The sequence below is a fragment of the Gracilinanus agilis genome, chromosome 3 (genome assembly GCF_016433145.1).
Source record: "Gracilinanus agilis isolate LMUSP501 chromosome 3, AgileGrace, whole genome shotgun sequence".
Taxonomy (NCBI): domain Eukaryota; kingdom Metazoa; phylum Chordata; class Mammalia; order Didelphimorphia; family Didelphidae; genus Gracilinanus; species Gracilinanus agilis.
In genome coordinates, this window is record NC_058132.1 from 421,527,103 (window position 1) to 421,548,625 (window position 21,523).

Sequence of the window (21,523 nt, forward strand, 5' to 3'; positions counted from 1 at the left end):
ATAAAGAAGCTGGCAAGATTTCCCAAACCAGTTCTAGAAATTCCTTGATATTTTAGTGGTTAAGCACAGGGAAGTATGGCAATTTTTCCTCAAAATCCTATTTGAGATTAAGAGAAGTAGGGCTAGTCTCATTAGCATGTTATCCTGTCATCTAAATTAAGAGTCTGTAGAGACAACCTTTAACTGATCTGTTAACTTAAATCAGGAGGAATCAGGGCTTCTTTATAAAGGAAATAAACACTGCTCTTTCAAAGAGAAGAAACTATATACCCAGGCTTTATTTGAATACATAAATTCAAGCTTTCTAAATCTGCTATGATGCAATGACACATGGCTCTGGCTTATATTTTTTTAATCTTTATAACTAAGCACAGAAATATTTAGGATCTTGTACTAGATTTTTATTATTACTATTTCTACCAGCAGGAACCTTCCTCCCCAGGGAACCCTCAACTCTGATAGGAGTCTGTTATGTAAGTTTCTAAAACCTATCTACTTGACTCAAATGATAAATTGGTCTTTTTTTTATTACAAATCAAATGCATCAAGGTTACCATTATTGAAAATTGTTTTCATAGAGTGAACCTAGACAATGGAGACATTTTCAAATTAAAGTTAGGTGATTTGGATAATCTGGACTATTTTGGTCTCCAAAAATCAAATCTACATAGTGAAAAGAGTACTGAATGAATGGATATGATGCAACTTGGGGGCTGATCCAAACTTTTTCCTTACTTCTATGACATAAGGAAAGTATGAACCTCAATTTTGCCTGGGCCTCAGTTTCAGTTTCTTTATGCACAAAATAAGGAGTTAGAACCTTAATATTCCTTCTAGATTTAAATTCTACAATTCTATAAGAAAGAATTTTTTCAAATCATTTTCCTGAAGAAGAGGAAAATAATTTTCCCAACTGTACAAATGTCTGCCCCTTTATTTCTTTACTGTCATTTTAAAACTCAGGCTGCTTGAAATTATATCATAGTTAGAGATTTGACCTTGATTTCTGGTTGCCTCATACCGTAAAACAATAATTCTAATGTGTCTGCTTACCATGGAATAAGCTAGTAATATGCCAATAGCTATCTCATAAATTGCTTCTCATGCACCAGTAATCTATCCTCAAGAAATCCCTCAAATGTTTTGCAATCTAAAATAAAATTCACCTATCTTCTCATTAACCACAAAGACAGTAGTATTATTTATGCCATAAAGAGAGCTAAGAAATACTTGCTTGTATATAAATTGAGGCCACAGCAAGATTTATTTTGTCCTCTACATTTTTAATGTTGACAAATGTTAAACATATTTGTTTTGACACTTTCAACCTTAGCCAAAATGGAGACTGTTAAAAAGAGGGAAACATATGAAAAATATTTGGAACTGACATAAAAGAAAATGGGTTATTCAGAGAAAAAAGAAACACATATGGTTATAACAAAGATAAACTGTACATCTTTAAAAGAAAATACCTTAATAAATAAGAAACTACATATACTTATGCCTATGTGTGCATGATCTGTTACTAAATACAGATCAACAATTAAGAAAGAGTCCAAATTACAGAATAATGTTGAATTATGGCATGACTCTTTTACTAATCTATAATTATCAGGTCATGGAGAGCCTTGAATGTCAGAGGATTTTGTATTTGATCCCAGAAGGGGCCAGTGGAGTTTACTGAGTAAGGAGGTATCATGGTCAGATCTGTGCTGTAGAAGGGTCAACTCAGTAGATGAGTAGAAAATAAAATGGAGTAGAGAAAGAAAGGGAGACTGACCAGGGACTAATACAATAATCTAGACATGAGATAATGACGGCCTGAATCAGATCTAATAATAGTGTCAGAGTTTCTCATTGTACATTAGAGATGTTATGAAGGTATGATCAACAAGCTTCTGCAACAGAGTGCATATGAAAGCAGGGGGTGAAAGAAAGTGAAAAATCAAGGATGACACATAGATAATCAGCCTGAATGACAGAGAGGATAGTAGTACCCTCAAGAATGTAGTACAAGAGAGTAGATCTTATATATTAAGTGAGGCTCCACATTTTAGTTAAGGGGTGATGATTGCGTAGCTCAAGTGGAGCAAAATATACATCTCTAGCCTCTTCCCACCATTCTCCAAAGGAGACACATTTCTGGTAGGAGCAAAAGTAGGTGAGGGCCAGAAGCCACTAATTTGTTCTCATAGAACAGTTACTGGGCTAGAAGTGTATCTATATACTTTTAGATATTATTAGTCTATGGGGACATGTTTGGGTTCAAGCTAACTTTTAATCCATTGGTCATTTGAAGGGGGGACCTCAAGTTCTATATCCAAGGTATAAAAAATAAAATCAGGACTCTGGTCCCTATTTTTTGTAATGTTTATGAGTTAATACTAATTGGGTAGGAAAAAGCAGAGAGATAGAGAGAGAAGCCTACTCTAGATAGTCACTTGGTTGCTCCCAACATGGACTCCCTCAGCCACCTTCTTCTTGGCCACTCACTAGAGAAATAGAGAGCAAGCACTTCCTGGATCCTCTCTTTTATTCCTTCCCTTTATACCCAGATCAATTTCAGAATCATTTCCAGATCAAGTGCCTATATCGCCATCCCATGACCCAAACTTGGTGGCATCAGTGACACAAACTCACGCAGACTTACATAGACTCATGTAGAGGCACACCAGCTGTTACCCAGAAGGGGGTGGGGGAAGAGGAGAACTTTCCTCACACAATTCCCCCCTTTGGTTCTTTGGGAGACCAGCATGTTAAAATCTCCTCAAAGGCTTGATCACTTCCCACTAAATACAAGTCTCATAATGAGCACCCATAGCAAATAGCAAAGAAACACATTCATCAAAATCAAAGCAAGACAGAAATCAGAGATGGTATATGTAGAATATATGCCAGATAATAGAGTGAATGAGCTTTCTCATTGAGAGTTAAATAACTCAGCTGAACCAAGAGAGAGTGTCCTTGTCACCAAAAGGCAAAACTCTCCAAAGGTCCCTAGAGTAGCAAGCTGGGGATAAAGCTATGATGGAGGCTTTCTGCTCCTCTCATCTTCCCAGGGTCTTTTCCTTTAGTAACATGAAGAGGTCTTGGCCTCTTTCCAAGCTGGAAGCCAACTAGAAGCTTACAGATTGGAAGCTTGACCAGTCCCAAAGAAAACTGGTCCTAAAGAGTCCAAAAGGGGGACGTAAAGAGGACTGTCATTTGGAGATTCCCAAAAAGAACCAGTAGAGCTCTTGCCTCTTACCAACTCTAACCTACCCATCACAGGGTAGGACATTCATCTTCACCAATAAGGAGAGAGTCCCATACCAATGAGCTTTGGAACAGGTCTTATGTTTCTAAAAGGAAAATTAGGAAGAAGGAGGAGTGCAGATAATGAATTGAGTTAAGATGTCTACAGGACATCCAGTTCAAGATTTCCAAAAAGAATTGAATATGCAAGACTTCAAGCTAGAAGATATTAGGGTTAGATAACTCATTAAGTGACTCAATGGATAGAGTGCTGTAAGAGGGGGAAAGGGGGTTTTTGGGGTTCAATATATTAAAAGATGGTCGCCAGAGGATTGAACTATTATCAATCAATTAAGAATAATCTCAAGTCAAAATTGACTTTTATGGAAGTTTATTTACAATTAAGAAGAGAGAGAGGAAATAAGGAAATAAGGATCTAACCCAGTAGGTAATTTACTATGATCCTCTAATTAATCTAGGTATATCTTAACCCTTAGCCAAGAGTTAGAGGGCCAGAGGCCCAGAGGTGAATGGAGCAAACTTCATTCACAGAGTCGAAATTTCTTAAGAGAAGTTCAGGAAGATTCAGTCAGTCTTTAAACTCACCATGTGGAATTCAAAGAAGATATTTAAAGTAGTTTCACCAAGGTCTCAACACTCCTTCACGGACCAGAGGAGCTCCTTCATCAGCCGCCCTCTTCACCAGAAGCCTCCAGCTGACTGAGGACCTTCTCCTTTTAAAGGGGTCACTTATGTATCACTCCCTGTGCCTCCCTCCTTAATTTGTATGTCCAATCACAATAAACACTTCTCATAGACCACCTAGGGAGCAGTCAGTAGATTCTTATTTGTCACTCACTCTAGCACACGTGGGTTAGGACCTCCCAGAATTAGAGGTGTTCTCACCTTTGGTGATTAAAGCTAAAGACGGGCAGTGTAGACTTAATCTAATTATCACAGTGCCAAGAAAACTCCTTTTCCTGAGTTTCTGTCTCAGATACTTATTAGCTATTGACCCTGGACAAGTCACTTAATCTTGTTTACCTCAGTTTTCTCATCTGTAAAATGAACTGATGAAGGAAATGGCAAACCACTTCTTCAGTTTCTTTGCCAAGAAAACCCCAAATGGAATCACAAAAAGCCAAACACAACTGAAATAAGAAAAAAGTACCAGAATCACTAGTCTGTTTCAGGTATACTCCTATTTGGGGTCCTGAAAAGTAGAAGTGCCTGTACTATCTAGTTGTCTCTATGTCATTCCTTATCTGTCTATCTGTGTCTATCTTCTTTTTCAGTGATAAGCAAAAATGAAAATATTTTTTCCATATTGACACTAGGTCCCCAAAATCTTACTGAGTTTTTTCATTTACTCTTTCCTTGCTTCTCAAGATATTTCCCTAACAGCACAAGAGGAAAACCAAAAATGAGTTGTTCCTTTTAGATATAATTCTTCCCAAATCTACAGTGTTATTTCATCAAAAAGTTCAGTTTCACCAGCAGAACATTATCACTTTGTTAAAAACTAAATCTCTGGAGGTTGTATTTCAATTTAGAAATATTTATTAAATAATAAAAAGTGGGCCAGAGAAAGAAAAGGCCTCTAGATACATGTAGTTCAGCCTGTCCTTATAGCTCCCCCAGCCATGCCAGTAAAGGCCTGTATCTTCAAAACAAAACAAACAAACAAACAAAAAACCCATTAATAAGCTTCCTCCAAGAGCTTCAAGCTAGGCCTATGTACACCTTCTCCCTCTGGATTCCCAGGAAAAAAAGTCTTTCCTTCCTCTCACAACACAAATTTATGCTCTTAGTGACATCTCTTTCCAAAGCACCTCATATTGGAGGACTCCAACCACATTCCAGGCAAGGGGAGAGTCTTCTGGACTACAGGGAGTCTTGAGAGACCAGGGTCTTCTGGAGAGAAGTCAGGAATCATCTTTAGAATAGATTCCTGCTGTCTAAAGTAGTTTATTGACAGATAAGCAATAGGCTTTGTTCTTAATTCAGTCAGAAGGTGGAATGAATTACTTAATTCAATCAGAGAGTGGGATATTCCAAACTTAATATCAAAATTCTCCCTTTTTAAGATACAAAGTTAATCTTAAGGTACCAAGAAAAAAGGTACAGGCTATTAGCGATTCCCCACAATTTAGATGCACCACAAATTATACTCCAAATACCTACTGAAGGAAGATAGAGATAAAGAACTTACCATAATGGTAAGTTCATGGAATTTCAAAGCATCTTGCTATTACTGTTTTTCTTACCAACTATTCAGAATTTATAGCTTGGTGGTTACATAATAACAGCTTAGCCTTGCCATTTTCTTTTCCATTTACAAACCCTTTTGATTAAATTCTAAGCCATGTTTTTGCCAGTACTTGTTAGGTATCATTCAATTGTTGGCCAAGAACCAGTGAGTAAGCTGTTCCACAAAGTCAGGGTATCTCACTTTCAATTAGGAATATACTTTTTGATTGCTCTGTCTAACCAAAGTAAAAGAAAAAATGAAGATTGAGGAAATTTGCAAATAATTCAGGAAAAAATAAACTTCATCTCTTTTTCTAATATCTATTTCAACTTCTCTGTTTGAAAACCATTACTTTTTATCTAAGATAACCATCTGCAAATGATAAGACTACTATGTATTATTTGAACAAATACACTTGAAGTATAAAATATATTCTCTATGATCTTTCTATTGCTGCATTATTTCTCTCCTTTCAGAAATCAAAGATATCCACGTATGAAAAGATGTGGGCTTTCATGAGCAGCCGGCAACAGACAGCCTTGGTAAAAAACAATGATGAAGGTATCCAACGTGTGCTCACCACTGACTATGCTCTACTGATGGAGTCCACTAGCATTGAGTATGTGACTCAGAGAAACTGCAACCTTACTCAGATTGGAGGACTCATTGATTCCAAAGGTTATGGAGTAGGAACTCCTATTGGTAAGATGGTAAAGGTACATGATAGTGGCACTGAATGCCATTACTCTGGCTAGGAAGATAGAAGTAAGCCAGGAGTAAGTTTTCTTTGCCCTTGTTTATTTCACAAGTCAATATATTACTATGTGTTATTCTTCTATGTACCTTATATATTTAACGGAGGCATTGACCAGTGTTTCTTGTATAGTTGCATATGTTGCTCCTGTCGGTTTTGTGTATGTACACATGGGTTTGTCTAAAAATGGCTCCTTGGCAAGTTTTGATAAGTAACTCAGAAATTTCACTTACCTTTCTTCAAGGAACACTTTAACAATTGCCTGGAGGAGAACAGGGGAACAGAAGAATGTAGCTACTAAGTTCTCTAAGCATCATTCCTCAGAAAAGCAGTCCTGAAGTAGAATTAAATCTATCTATTTTCATCTAAATATGTCCTTAAAGAGTTAAGGCGTAAATTTTGGATCTAAAGGCTTGATTCCCTTGCCACTAAATGCACATAAGATAATCACAAATAGTAAATAGCAAATAAATCCATTTATCAAAGCAGAAAATAAAAGAGGGAGAGTAGCTTTACAGTGGGACATTTAAAGGAGGAGGCAGGAAAGGAAAAGGAATAAAATATCAGGGAGTATGGGATTGAAAATGGAGTTTGGGATGATGATAACTGGAGTCACTGAGTTAGAAAGTATGCTGGGGGTGTGGATTTGTTATTCACTGAGGAGTTAATTCAAAATATACCAAACAATGAGAGACAGAGAGAGAGAGAGAGAGAGAGAGAGAGAGACAGAAACAGGGACAGAGACAGAGACAGAGAAAGAGAGAGAGAATGTAGAAATACATTATACTGAATGGGACTTCAAGTGGAAGAGGGAAAGTTCTGCTTATTATGCGACCTTATTAAGTCCTTCCTTTAAAAATTCTTATCTGGATGGTTAAATGATTCTCACATAATAATCTTGGGAGAAAGCTCATGAGTGGGAACTCCAGTTTTGGAATTGATGAGGATTATCACCAACACCTCAGGGGATACCCTATAGGAATCTGAGAGGGAGATTTATCTGTGAATATGGAAGCTGGGATGAGGCTCCACAGAGCTTAAATGAGATCCATATATCAGTAATGTTAATTTCTCTCTCAATTCTTTATTCTTTGTAAAGAAGTAGCTGAGGAAAAAGTGAAAAGAAAGTATAAAAGGATATGATGAAGGGAAGTACACAATGAGCAGTAATACTAGTAAATGTGATTGAGATGAACTCACCCATAAAATGGAAGATGAAACTAATAACAAAGCAGAACCAATAAAATGTTGTTTACAAGAAACATTTGAAGTAGATACATTCACACAGAATTATAACAAAGAATGAATCAAAATCTGTTCTGCTTCCACTGAACTAAAAAAAACAAAGGTATCAAATATGATATCAGACAAGGCAACAATAAATACAGATTTAATTAAAAGAGATAAACAGGGAAACTCCATTATGCTTAAATTAAAATTGACGTAATATATATTCACCAAATGGCATAGAATCTAAATACTGAAAGAAGACCAACAAATATGGTAAACTAGAAAGAATCCACATAATGCATTTTCCAGGCAAATTCAGAGTTACAAATAACATTTTTCCACCTAGGAATGTAAACAATTTGACCTTATTGAAGCCCTTAAAGGAGAAAATTATAAAAAAAATTTTCTTTCCCCTCTCATTCTTATTTTCATATTTCTCTTGATTTTTGTGTTTGGATATCAAACTTTCCACTTAGTTCTGGTCTTTTCTTTACAAATACTTGGAAATCTATTTTGTTGAATGCTCATACTTTCCACTGGAAGTATATAATCAGTTTTGATGGGCAGGTTATCCTTGGCTGTAGATCCAATTCTCTTGCCTTTCTGAATATCATATTCCAAGCCTTGTGGTACTCTAGTGTGGAGGCTGCCAGATCCTGTGTAATCCTGATTGGTGCTCCTTGATATCTGAATTATCTCTTTCTGGTTTCTTGTAATATTTTCTCCTTAGCTTGGAAGGTGTCCCTGAACCAGTATGTTTATAGTGTCATAAGAGAGAAGGATATAAGAAAGATGTTGTAAAGGTAGAAATGAAAGGACTTGATAATTGATTGGATATCGGGGCAAAAGAGAGTGAAGAATCAAGAATGAGACCTACACTGTGAACTTGTTTGAGAGGATGACAATATTGACAGTAATGGGGAAGTTAGGAAGAGGGGAAGGATAGAGATCGATGGGTGAATAATTCAGTTTTGGACAAGCTGAGTTTAAGATGTCTACAAAACATTCAATTTGATACGTCTAATAGACAATTGGAGATCTAAAGTAAGGGAAAAGGTTAAGGCTGAATCAGTAGAGCTAAGAGTCATCAGCATGGAGATGACAATTGAAACCACGGGGCCATGATGGCGAACCTATGGCACACATGCCAAAAGGGGCACACAGAGCCTTCTTTATCATCCACTGCAGTCATCCACTGGAGTTTGTTACTAGAAAGCCAGAGGGACTCAGGATGGAGCTGTTCCCCTCCCTTTACACACACACCTGAGGACATTCCTCACTTCACCTCCCCTCTGCCCAGCAGCCCACTGGGAACACTTCCTCCCTCTTCTGTTTGGGGTAAGGGGATATCAGGGGAAGGTAATATTATGGGGCAGGGGATTGGGGCCCAACACTCCATCTCTAAAAGGTTCACCATCACTGCCGTAGGGGCTGATACATTCACCAAGTGAAAGGGAATAACCTAGGAAAGAGGCTTGGGGAACCCTCACAGTTAGTGGTGTTACATGAGTAAAGATTTATCTAAAAAAACTGAAGAGCAATCAAATAATAGGAAGAAAATCAGGAGAGAGTAGTCACAAACCCTAGAGCAGTGGTTCCCAAACTTTTTTGGCCTACCGCCCCCTTTCCAGAAAAAATATTACTTAGCCCCCCTGGAAATTATTTTTTTAAATTTTAATAGCAATTAATAGGAAAGATAAATGCACCTGTAGCCATCACTGCTCCCTGGATTACTGCAGCACCCACAAGAGGGCAGTAGCACCTACTTTGGGAATCACTGCCCTAGAGAAAAGAGATTATCAAGGAGAAGAGGATGATTAACAGTATCAAATGCTACAGAAAGGTCAAGAAGGATGAGAGTTGAGAAAAGGTCATTAGATAAGGCAATTAAAAGATCTTTAATACTTTTTGAGAGAGCAATTTTATTTGGTGAGGTTGAAAGCCAGTCAGCCAAGAAAGTGAGAAGAGAGAAATGAGCTTGACAAGGAAATTAACCATGAAAAAGAAGAGAGAATGGAATGTTAGCTAACACATATGGATGGATCAAGTGAGAGATTTTTGAGAATGGTAGACATGGATATTTGTATGAAGAAGGGAAATAGCCTATAGACAAAGAGAAATTGAAGATAAATGAGAGAGTAGAAATAATAGTGGGGCAATCTTTCCAAAAAGACAGAATGGAATGTCATCATTTGTTCATGTAGAAAGCTTCTCCGGATTCTGAGTAATGTAAGATGAGTTCTCTGTGAATGCCTTCAATTTTTCAGTGAAATGTGAGAGATAAGTTCTCTGCTGAGAGAATGGGGAAAGGGGAACCATGGGAGACTTGATGAGGATTTAAAAAGGTATGGAAAGCTACTATGGAGCATGGGATAGCAAACTGATTAGGGAAGTTAAAAGTATTACTTGGTTTTGTTTTGTTTTAGAACCTAGTTAAAATTACGTAGCACTAGGACTCAATAAACTATTTTCAGTGTGATTTTCAACTATAATTGTAAGCTTGAAAAGATCAACTTAAAGCACACTTTTAAATCATTAATGAAAAATGTCTTCCCAGAAATTGTGGCTTAGCATGGGAATAAATTATTCAAACAGTTGGGCACTCTTTTGGATTGTCCCTGAATAATTATCCATTTCTAGTAGTTGTACATGGAAATATTTACCATCAAAAAGCTCTGCCTTGGCATGGCCACCAGCAAAACATTTGCATTCCTAGGATGACTGAAAAGGAGAAATTGGGCTTAATTTGACCTTTTGTAAACATTCTTTTCAAATCTTCATGTATCCTTAATGAGACAGGTCATTAATCATTCCAGTATAAAAACTAAGTGGTCTAGAGTTCCAGATACCTTTCATCCCATATGGGTTGTTCTCAAATCCATATCAATTCTCTCTTCCAATTTTCCTTCCTAGAAACAAATCAGAGGGCACATTCCTTGTTTCCAAAGGTTATTCCTTGCTTTTTTTGGAAGAAATAATGATGGGGGTGGAATTAAATTTTTAATCTTCTTCTTTTCCCATTATTGATGCTTTGTGAAAATTGAGAAATAATTCATTGGTGGGGAGAAGAGTTGGGAAATATAACCAATATTTAGATTGAATCAGGTGGCTTGCAAAAAAACAAAACAAAAGAATAAGTGTTTGAGGTGAGGGTAGAAAAGTAAGGTGGGTAGGAGGAGGAATTATTTCCTTTGGGTCCTTTTGAGGAATAAAGTGATAAATTCACATAAGATTGCAATTTTTCTTAAAGTAAGGATTAGCAGGGGAAAGAGTACTGCTTGTATAGGGAGGAAAGTAATCTTGTGGCTCTTACTTTATGGATACTTTCGTCTTTCCCTAGGTTAGAGGGAAATGCCTTAGGCAAAAGATACTGTTGTAGGGGGAAGCTGGGTAGCTCAGTGGATTGAGTGTCAGGCCTAGAGACAGGAGGTCCTAGTTTCAAATCCAGCCTCAGACACTTCTCAGCTGTGTGACCCTGGGTAAGTCACTTGATCCCCATTGCCCACCCTTACCACTCTTCTACCTAGGAGCCAATACACAGAAGTTAAGGGTTTAAAAAAAAAAAAAAACATACTGTTGTAGTCTGTAAAGCAATGGGGTTTGCTCAACTGTAGAACATTTTTTAAAAAATTCTTGCCACTTGAACCTCCATTAATACAAAGGAGATGTATTTTTATGTTTAGGTTTTTTAACCTATATATGTCATACATGTGTATATATGCACATATACATATATGTGTGTATACATATATGTACATGTATATGGGTCTCTACGTGCTAGTAAAGTGAGAGAATATTATATAGGGAGAGTGCAGTGAAAATCTAGAACTTCTAAAAAAGGATTTTTAAATTCTAGCCATTCTAACACTCACATAATATTATGTGAAACTGAGGAGGTTTAGAAAGAGGGCTTATCTAAAGAGAAATGAATGCCTGTAGTAGACAGGAGAGACAGTCATCCTTTACATCATTTTGTGGTTATTCACCCTTTCCTTACCACCCTCTTAACCTTCCATTTCCAGATGGAAGCAATATAAAGGCAGCAGTAATTAATAGATGGTGGTGGTTTTAAACAGCACACATTCAAATACACACGTGGAGGTTTTAAAGTATGAGTTGGCTGGTCATCTTAACAACAACAAGGGTTGTAGGTGTTAAAATTCTGGTGGCATTTGCATATACTATAGCAAATATTTTGATATTTTTTTAATTTTTATAAAATGAAAAACAAAACATTTTTAGATTTTAATAATGTTTATAAGGTTTTAAAGTTGTACATACAATTTCATGGAATTGCATGATTTTTGCCACAATACTCAAATTCTTGGGGCATTAGTGTTTGTGACACCATATTCTGGAATATTTTATTGAGTGTTAAATTTTTATTTGATTTTTTTACCAAAAGATCTTTGAAGAGTTTTCTTCCTATACTTTAAAAAATATAAAGGTTGAACTTAAATTATTTTAGAAGATAGGTAGCAAGTAATATTAGGGAGCAAGGTACATTGTGCCATCTGTTTGCTAGCAAGGAAAGTATCTTCCAGCTCTCTTCTCTCAAGGTAGTAACTTTGTTTTCAAACCAAACCCAGCCCTAAGCAAGAACATCCATTCATGGCTCTTCTTACCATTTTTTCTTCAGCTTATGATTTACTTTTAGGAGTAACTGATTCATGAATTCACATGCTGGGCTTCAATAGTCTCCCTGGTTGAGTGATTCCCCAATACCAGCATGGTAAATGAGGCCTCAAATGAAAACAACAAATTAAAAAAAAAAACAACATAGCTGCCAAATTTAACTAACCAAAAAGAGGGGGAAATGGCTTTATTAGGAAATATATTTTATATACATATTTATGCACATTTATATATACATATATGACATATAGGCATATATCAGTGATGAAGATGAAAGCAGCTTAGAGTAATTTATAAAATATATTATATGTGCATATGTATATACACTACTGCCAATTTCCCCTCCCTTCTATTACTCTTCCCAGCCCAGTCCCAAGTTCCTTGATTTAACAATGATCCTTACTCTTTATCTACTTGGTTTGTTCAACCTCTTTCTTAGCTCAGATAAGCATGACATACTTTATCCAGTATGCCCCACCTCATCCATTCTTCTAATTTAGTGATATTAATTTAAATTACTTTTCCCCCAAAAGGTGCTGTTTTTCTCCCATCCTCATTCTTATTCTCCTGGAATTCTGTACAATTTTATCCCCCAAATGCTAATTCTCCATAAAGACAGTGAAGTACGTACATACTATATACATACATGCAATATATATGCATATGCCCTATAGATAAAAAATATATATAATACACATATATTTGTTGTTGTTTGTTGTTGTTCAGTTGTGTCTGTCTCTTCATGACTCCATGGACCATTGCTATCCATGGGGTTTTTCTTGGCAAGGATACTGAAATAATTTGTCATTTACTTTTCCAGTGAGTCCAGTGAGTTCTTCTGTTAGGCAATCAGAATTAAGTGACTTGCCCAGGGTCACCCAGCTAGAAAAGTGTCTAAGGCCAAATTTTAACTCATCTTGCTGACTCCAGCTCCAGTGCTCTATTCCCTAAGTTCCCTAGCTGCTTCTTGTACATACACATATAATGCAATTGTATCTATTTATATCTATACTGCATTTATGTGTATACACATAAGTGTGCATCTATACACACACTATGAATATGACCAATGTCACCAACAAAATGACTTCAAATACTGAGTTATTATTAGCTGACTCTATTTTTCTGGAAACTCAATCTCAAATCATTCAGTTCACACCAGAAAAATTATCAAAATCTATTAGTATCTTCTTAATATTTCTCTTTTTATTCTCTTTACTAAACACAGGAAAAATATCTTTCACTCAAATATATCATCCTCCTTTAAATAGGAAGGGCACTTCTACAGACAAAGGTTAGGGCCAGCCAAGAATGGCTTGAAACTGACTAGAGGGCTTTATAGAAATTGCATTGTCCAAGTTCACTCTCCCCAGACTGAAATAAAATATGGAAAGAGTGTGCCCCATGGTCCTGAGACTATATTATTTGTTTTGTAAGAATTAAAAATTATGAGGCTGGTTGTAGCTTAATAGCTTTATAAAATCAAAAGAAGGAAGAAGGAGACAGAAAAGTAGGTACTTAGCTGGTTAATCTGTGGCCACCATTATGGTCCTCCTTGCTACACTCCTCCATGGGTCCAGTCAGCTCGTCCACAAGCACAACACAGATCTATACTTCCTTCTTGGCTCACCTTATATAGTCTTTTCTTCACCCACTAACACTCACACATCACACCCCAAGAGCCAATCATAGTTTCTTAATTTGCCTGGGCCACCCAGTGGGCAGACCCTGGGAAATTACTCTGCTGTCTTGCAATATTCTTAACTTCCCTTTTCCAGTGGCTCATCTATTTCAACTTACTCAGTGGTATTTGGCCTTTAGGTGACAGGAGATGACATCATGAGAGTGACACAGGGGAGAGAGACATTTACTTCAGACAGTTTATACTTTTGTTCTTGCCATATCTTTGAGACATCTAGAAGTATATGTCCACTGGACATCTTAAACTCAATATGTGCAAAATGGAACTCATTATCTTTTCCCAACACCCTCTTTACCTCCCTACCTCACATATGACTGTAAAGAGCAACACCTTCCCTCAGTACATCAATCTCATAACATGGGAGTAATCATGGATTCCTCACATTTTCAACATGCCTGGGATATGCTCTCTTCTTTTCTCTGACACTGACAATGACTCCAGTGAAGAACTTCATTACCTTACTGCCTTGATTATTATAATAACTTGCTGGTAGGTCTGCCAGCCTTAACTCTCTTCCCACTCAAATCCATCCTCCATTAAAACACTAAAGTGATATTCCTGAAGTGTAGGTCTGATCAATATCATGCAATGGTTCCCTCTTGCTGCAAAGTCAATAGGAGCAACTGCTCATATCTCTTACTTTGTTTAAGTGCCAACTAACTTTCTATCATCTAAAGGAAGCCTTCTCCAACCTCTCTAAATTAAGTATTTCCTAATTATCTTGAAATTAGCTTGCTTGGTATTTATTTTTGAGATTGTAAATTCCTTGAGGGCAAGAATTGTCTTTTGTCTCTTTTTGTATCCCCAACATTGAATCACAGTACCTGGGATCTTGTAGATGCATAATGTATGTTTTCTGGTTTGATGATTTGATTGACTGACTGAAGTAAATATCCCTTCATGAATATACTGGGATAACTTTGAGGAAAATCACATCAGTTTGGGTTTTGGGGGAAAAGAATTGAGCTGTCATTGGAAACATGACAACCCCTCAAGAATACCTCTATTTCCTGAGGGGGATGTAGCTGATCTTGCGGTTGGAAATAGTCTGGAGTGCTAGCTACACTTTTGTTTGCATAGAATGGGAGTTTACATGAGAATTTTGAATATACATGCTGCAGAAATATTCTTGTGTTTTCTTATTCCTGAAATATGGAAGAACCTTCAAAAGTCATTGTGATGACTGGGAGGTTAGATAAAGCCCATATAAATTTTGTATATCAAACAGAATTGAGGGAGGGGATGCATCTGATTTTGGAAATTAGCCTTAAATTCATGAGCTTACTTAAGATAAAATCAAGAGCTTAAAAAAGGTACAACCTCTGAAACTATTTAACGCGGAAAAAGAGTCATTTTAAAACAGAAAGCAGTAATAATGACACAGTACTCCTAGGTTACTTCTTTCTATATGAATATTCCCAAAGGCATACTCATTTATTTTTGTAGCAGAAGAGCTTTGAGGTGAAACCCAGGTTAAGGATAGGTTGCCCTTTGCAAGAATGCAAGAGTCCACTTAGCTTTAAAATAAAAGGAGAAATTTATTAATTTGGGGGTAATGTTAAATGGCTGGGAGACAGGGTGCAGGTGGAAACATTGCCTCCTCAAGGTTATGGGGTCTGGGGTTTTTATGCCCCTTTGACAACAGGAGTTACAGGATAAGGCAAGGATGGGGTGAATCAGGAATGAGATAATTCATTGGGTTGGGAGAGGGTATAAAGAATGATCTGTGTAATTCAAAGGATATTTGGCAGCTGGGAGGCTCAGTGTATTGAGAGCCAGGCCTAGAGACAGGAGGTCTGGGTTCAAATCTGGTCTCAGAAACTTCTAAGCTGTATGACCCTGGGCAAGTCACTTAACCCCCATTGCTTAGCTCTTACCACTCTTCTGCCTTGGAACCAATATATAGTACTGATTCTAAGGCAGAAGGTAAGGGTTTAAAAAAAAAAAAAAAAAAGGATAATTGGATTAGGTTCTACCCAGTGCATATCAGGATGGAACTGGGAGGTACATATCTATGCTAGTTGAAGACCTAGGGGAAAGCCCAGGGGAGATGTTCCTCTTAAGGAGTAGAAAGGAATTTCGTATGTCCCTTTTGACCTGGAACACTTCTAGAGTTTGGAGTATCTAGGAGGGAACCCATAGACTAAAATTCTATATTAAACTTTTCATATCTTTTGGAGTTTTATTCTAACCTTAGGTAAGCACAATGCCATTTCCCCATAGATAAGACTAATCTACATCACCAGTGACCTTTCTTTCCAGGCTCTCCTTACAGGGATAAAATTACAATTGCAATTCTCCAACTACAAGAGGAAGGAAAATTGCATATGATGAAAGAAAAGTGGTGGCGTGGAAATGGCTGCCCTGAGGAGGACAGCAAAGAGGCCAGTGCTTTAGGAGTAGAAAATATTGGTGGCATCTTTATTGTGCTGGCTGCTGGACTTGTCCTGTCTGTATTTGTTGCCATTGGAGAGTTTATATACAAATCAAGGAAGAACAGTGATATTGAGCAGGTGAGTCCTTTATTATTAGGATTGGGTAACTGACAATTGAGTGTGAATTCTCTTTTTCCAAAGAAATGTGTTATTTTTTCATTGAAAGACAATATAAAATGATAAAAATTCTTGCTAGGGAAAATTAACACACAACTCTTCTTTTGTTTAATTGTACAGAATGAGCTAGAACTCCAAATATCATCAATATTTATCAATATACCAATATAATATACCAATAGATATCATCTATCAACTAAAAAAACCAACCTTGTTCCCTAAATTTGATTAGTGCTTGCTCAAAACCAAAGAAATTTCAAGTACCCTTAATATCACAAATAACTCTTTGGTACATAGATCTAAGAAGAAATAAAATTTTAAAACTGGAAAAGGATAATAAGAACTTGGAGAAAGATTGAGTAGAAATAGTGATTTATCCAAATAAAGTTTGTACTAAGGCATTTTTTTAGAATTTGATATTCATATTTTTAAGAAATATACTTTGTAAAGGAAATATAGCAAGTCATTTTTAAAATGCAAAACAGGATGCAGTCATATAATCCTCTTAGTAAATAAAGTACTAACCTGGTTTCTATCCTATCTTATGGTACTTAATTACAGAGCAGAGCAGAATATCATTGTTTTAAAATTTTTAGTTAACATTTTACAAGTTATTGTGCTGACCAATTGATTTTTTTTAAAAAGGCTGCATTTCTATAATATAGTTAATTATCAAAGGTTAAGTTTAAGTGGAAGTCCTTCTTGAATTTTGAATATTATAGATAATATATCAAACTATAATCTGGCAGCTCTTCAAAATGAAAATTTCATTAGAAATAATAGGGCCACAGTGAATATTATTTAAATAAAAGCATTACCATAGGAATTTTAATGAAAAGAAAGTATATATTGCATTGTTGTTACCTTTCATTTTTTCTAGAGGTGCCCTGACTTATTCAACTTATCTCAAAAAATAAAAATTTGCATATAATTATACTTTGGAGCCATTTTCCTATAATTTTAAGCTTCATTGTGCTTATGTTTTTATTTTATTCTTAGCTTACTTATTTTTGTTAAATTTCCCTGTTTCTTTTGCATTCAAGGCTTTTGGTTTCTTTTACGGACTACAGTGTAAACAAACTCAACCATCCAATTCCACATCTGGAACCACCTTCACTATGGAGTTAGACTGTGGCAAATTGATTCAAGAGGAACAAGGGATTCAGACACAGTCCTCAGTACATACTGTATAGTCAGTAAAACAAAAAGGTGTGTCAAATAGAAACTGTTTCTTGCAAGGCTTATAAAATATAAACAGCATTTAACTCTTCCAGATAACTGTAACTATAATTCCTACATCCCACCAAAAAAAAAAAAGTTCCACTGCAGAGAATAAAATAGCAGAGACTCACCTTTTATAGGTATTGGATGCAATGCTGTAGATGTATGCATTTTATGACTATATATGTACATTACTATGTTCTCAACATTTCACACTAGGAGGAACTTAAGGCAAAAATATTTTTATAATTTCTATTTTTGTGAATGAAAATAAGCTCATTTCCTGGAATACTACCAATCAAAAGGGAGATGCAGACTTTAGAGTTAGAAAAGCATTAAATAAAATATATAATTTATGCTGCTCTTTTAAACATCTAATAAATATCCTCTCTGCCAATCCCTTAGATTCCTTAAGTTTGAGAACTTTTTGGGGGGTTGGTATAGCTATAGGGCTGTGTGTGTGTTTATAAGTATAGAAATATATATAAGTATAGGGTATAGGAATGGGAATAAAGGTATAAGTACAGGTATAGGATTATTGAGGCAACTCAGAACATAGAGCATTGGGCCTGGAGTCAGGAAGACCTGTGTTCAAATGCAGGCTCAGATGCTTACTATCCATGTGACCCTGGGCAATTCACTTAACCTCTGTTGGCCCTCATCCACTGAAGAAGGAAATGGCAAACCACTTCAATATCTTTGCCAAGAAAAACCCAGGGACAGTACTGGGATGCTAAGGTTCATTGGGTCACAAAGAGTTAGAGATAACTAAACAATATAGGATTATAGAGAAAATGATATAGAAATAGAAAGGCATAGGAGTAAAGGGCTAGAGCTAGGGTTAGGGGATAGGTATAACTTTATACCTCTATGCTTCTATATCTTTGGATTAGACCTCTTATTTTATTACATATGGGGAATTCCTGTAAGGAAATTATACAAATGCAAAACAGTACCTGCTTATAGAATTGTGGAAGGTTACTACATGACTTGTCCTGGTTCACACAGTCAGAATGTGTCACAGACAGAATCCTAACCAAAGTCTTTCAATTAAAGTTGACTTTCTGTCCACTTAACATATATATTGACAATACAGTGATATTGATACTCGGTTAAAAGTTGTTCAAAATTTTAAAATATATTATTTAGCCAGAGGCTTCAAAATGTCTTTCAAAAAGTTATACAGAAAAGGGAAAGTAAATTTTATAGTATTATTAACAAGAGAGCTTTGAATAAGCTATACCTTACATTCCATAAAGGTTTGAATGGTGATCTCTAGATAAGAATTCATTAATATCAGGTTATGAAGAGAGGCCCTTCTCTGCATCTTCACCTGTTGCTACTAGTTCTGCTCTCTGGCAAGAAGGAGAACAAGTTTAACCTTTTTTTCATACAATGTCTTTTCAAATATTTTAATACAATAGTCATGAACATTATGATTTTTGAAAAAAAAGACTTTTTCTTTTCTTTTTCTTTCCTTTTTTTTTGTGTATTCTCAGTACCAAATACTGTGCCTTGCAAGAGAAGGTAATTAAGAAATGCTTGTTCAGTTGGATTGATAGTCCAATCTATGCCTTCTCTTCTCATGCTAAAAAAAACCAGTTCCATCAATATGTTGCAACCCCAAACCTCTTGATTACCTTCTTCTGGACATGATAGTCTACATCTTTCCTAAAATATCCCTAACCAGGGCAGAGTAGAACAAAACTATTACATCCTTTGTTTTGTACACTCACAATGACTCATTTGAGTTTTCAGATCCCTAAACCTATTTTTCATAGGCCTTGCCTGATGTTTAGCCCAAATATAGACTTTCACATTTACCTATATTAAATTTCATTTTATTAGATTTCCCTATCTTTTTGGATTCATGGTCTGTCAATCAAATGTATGAATTATCCCTCTAAGTTTTGTGTTGCCTACAAATTTTATAAGTCTGGAGTCTGCATTACAAGGATTTTTTTTTATAAGAATGACATTTATACTTTCATTCAAGTCATTAACAAAAATGTTAAGCAAAGTAAATGTAAATATTGTATAATAGATTCAATTGTAAATAGATTCAATTTTTCTGTAAAATATCAGTCAAAGTTCTCAGCTAATAGGTTGGGGAAAAGAATCATAGGAGGTTTGAGAGGAGATGAAAAGGTTTGGAAAAGCTGCTGCAGGAGTGAATTGATAGCAGAGACATAGAAGCACTGCTGAACAACTGTGCTAGCAATTGAGTAAATTAAATCTGTAGTGGACTCAATAAAAACCATTGTGAGATTTTCTACATCTTCTAGATCTTCTTTCAGTAGCACTATGATGTCTGGACTCCAAAATAACTGTGGAAACAAGGGTTTGAACTTCCAAGCATATACATTTATTAAGCAATGAATAAAAATTACACAAGAAATTGGGACCAGGCCTTCTCAGCTTGTCACTGGTCCTTGAATATAAGGGGAGATAGATTTTTATGCATTAAAAGGATGCAATTAGCAGGATAGAAACCACAATACAAGATTAGGTCATTTGATTTCTAATTGGAAGAAATATTAAGGGCATTCCAAGTTGGGAGGGGTGAGTTTCCAGACTTGAGAGGGAAACAAGTAGAATTCCCTAAGATCAGGGGGAAAAAAAGCATCTGGAATAAGATCTAGCCCTGATCCTACCTTCATTTCCCAAAGCTGACCCTCTGGAATTCAACTATACATATACCAAAACAGCATGTCTTTCCATGTATAAATATTTCACTCACATAGTTATCCAAGCCATAGTTATAACAAAATATTCCTTGGCTACTCTTTTTTTGTACTGGGCTCTATGGTATCAATCTTCCAGGGGCAAAGATCAGGCCCTTTTATTCCTTGTTTCCCAATTATGTTAAGTGGAATTGCTGTAATATCTATTGCTAGGGTACTGATATGTACCTGCTCTTGAATTTGCACAATTCAAAATGTTCTCTTTCTTGGGTTCTATGGCTCTTACCTAGAAAAATGTCCTGGAACTGGTATTAGTGGGGTTTGTATCACATTTTTAACCCTTAATTCTTTCTAAGAATTGATATTAAGTATTGATTAGTACCAAGGGAGTAAGGGCTAGTGTAATGGAGGGTTACCAGGGATGTTAACTATTATTATTTGTGGGTTCACACTGGGGTGAGAGAGACAGGAATGACAGATGAACAGGATCCAACAAGGTAGGGAGACCAAGTTTAACTCCTAGGAGGTTACAGTTACTGGAAGTGGCAATTAGGCTCCAACAGTCACTCAGCCCACCTAGGCAAGAGCCTATGGAACCAGCAGGCAAAAGGCAAAGGTTTATAACAGTTTTTAATCAGGGACTACAAGATAAAGGATGGGAATTGGGATTCTATACTTACAAGCTAGGGGCAAACCACAGGGACAGAGGAAGGACTTGACTACACTAAATTAAGACCTAAGTAAAACAGGGCCCAGGGAAAAGCAGGACAGGAGTGAGTATCCTCACAGCAGTAGTATTCAGCCTCACTCCAGTGATGTTTCTGCTCCTCCCGGACCACCAACTGCACTCTTCCAGGTGGGTAGATTCTGGGAGCTGACCCAGCCCAAGTTGACCTGCAACTCAGGTTGGGATTTAGCAGTCTCTACCAAAATCTCCCACAAGAAGGTGACAGTCTTTCCACAGGATCACTGGTAAATCTGGTGTCTCCTAGTTGTCAGTTGCTGCTTGCCCCAACCACCATGGAGTCTCTCAGTGAGTAAGAAACACACTTCCTGCTTCTTCATTCCATCTTGGAATTCTCCAGCCCTTCCTGCTAGGTCCACATTAACTATATATAAATTAATACCTAAATAATCCTCACAACACTAGGCAATTGGAATTAAGTGACCCATGGTCACACACCTAGAAATGTCTGAGGTCAAATTTGAACCTGGGACCTCTTGTCTCCACCCCTGGTTCTCTTTCTACTAAGCCACCTT

General features: G+C 36.5%; 1 protein-coding gene across 1 annotated transcript in view; it reads left to right on the forward strand.

Annotated features, from left to right (window-relative positions):
• The window catches only part of GRIK1 (glutamate ionotropic receptor kainate type subunit 1), a 104,321-nt gene extending 86,770 nt beyond the window's left edge, over positions 1-17,551 (forward strand). Inside the window, exons 13-15 of the mRNA XM_044670300.1 lie at positions 5,962-6,187; positions 16,069-16,319; positions 17,402-17,551. Coding sequence (XP_044526235.1) covers positions 5,962-6,187; positions 16,069-16,319; positions 17,402-17,551 — 627 coding nt within the window. The remainder of the gene's footprint in view (positions 1-5,961; positions 6,188-16,068; positions 16,320-17,401) is intronic.
• Positions 17,552-21,523: the final 3,972 nt, after the last annotated feature.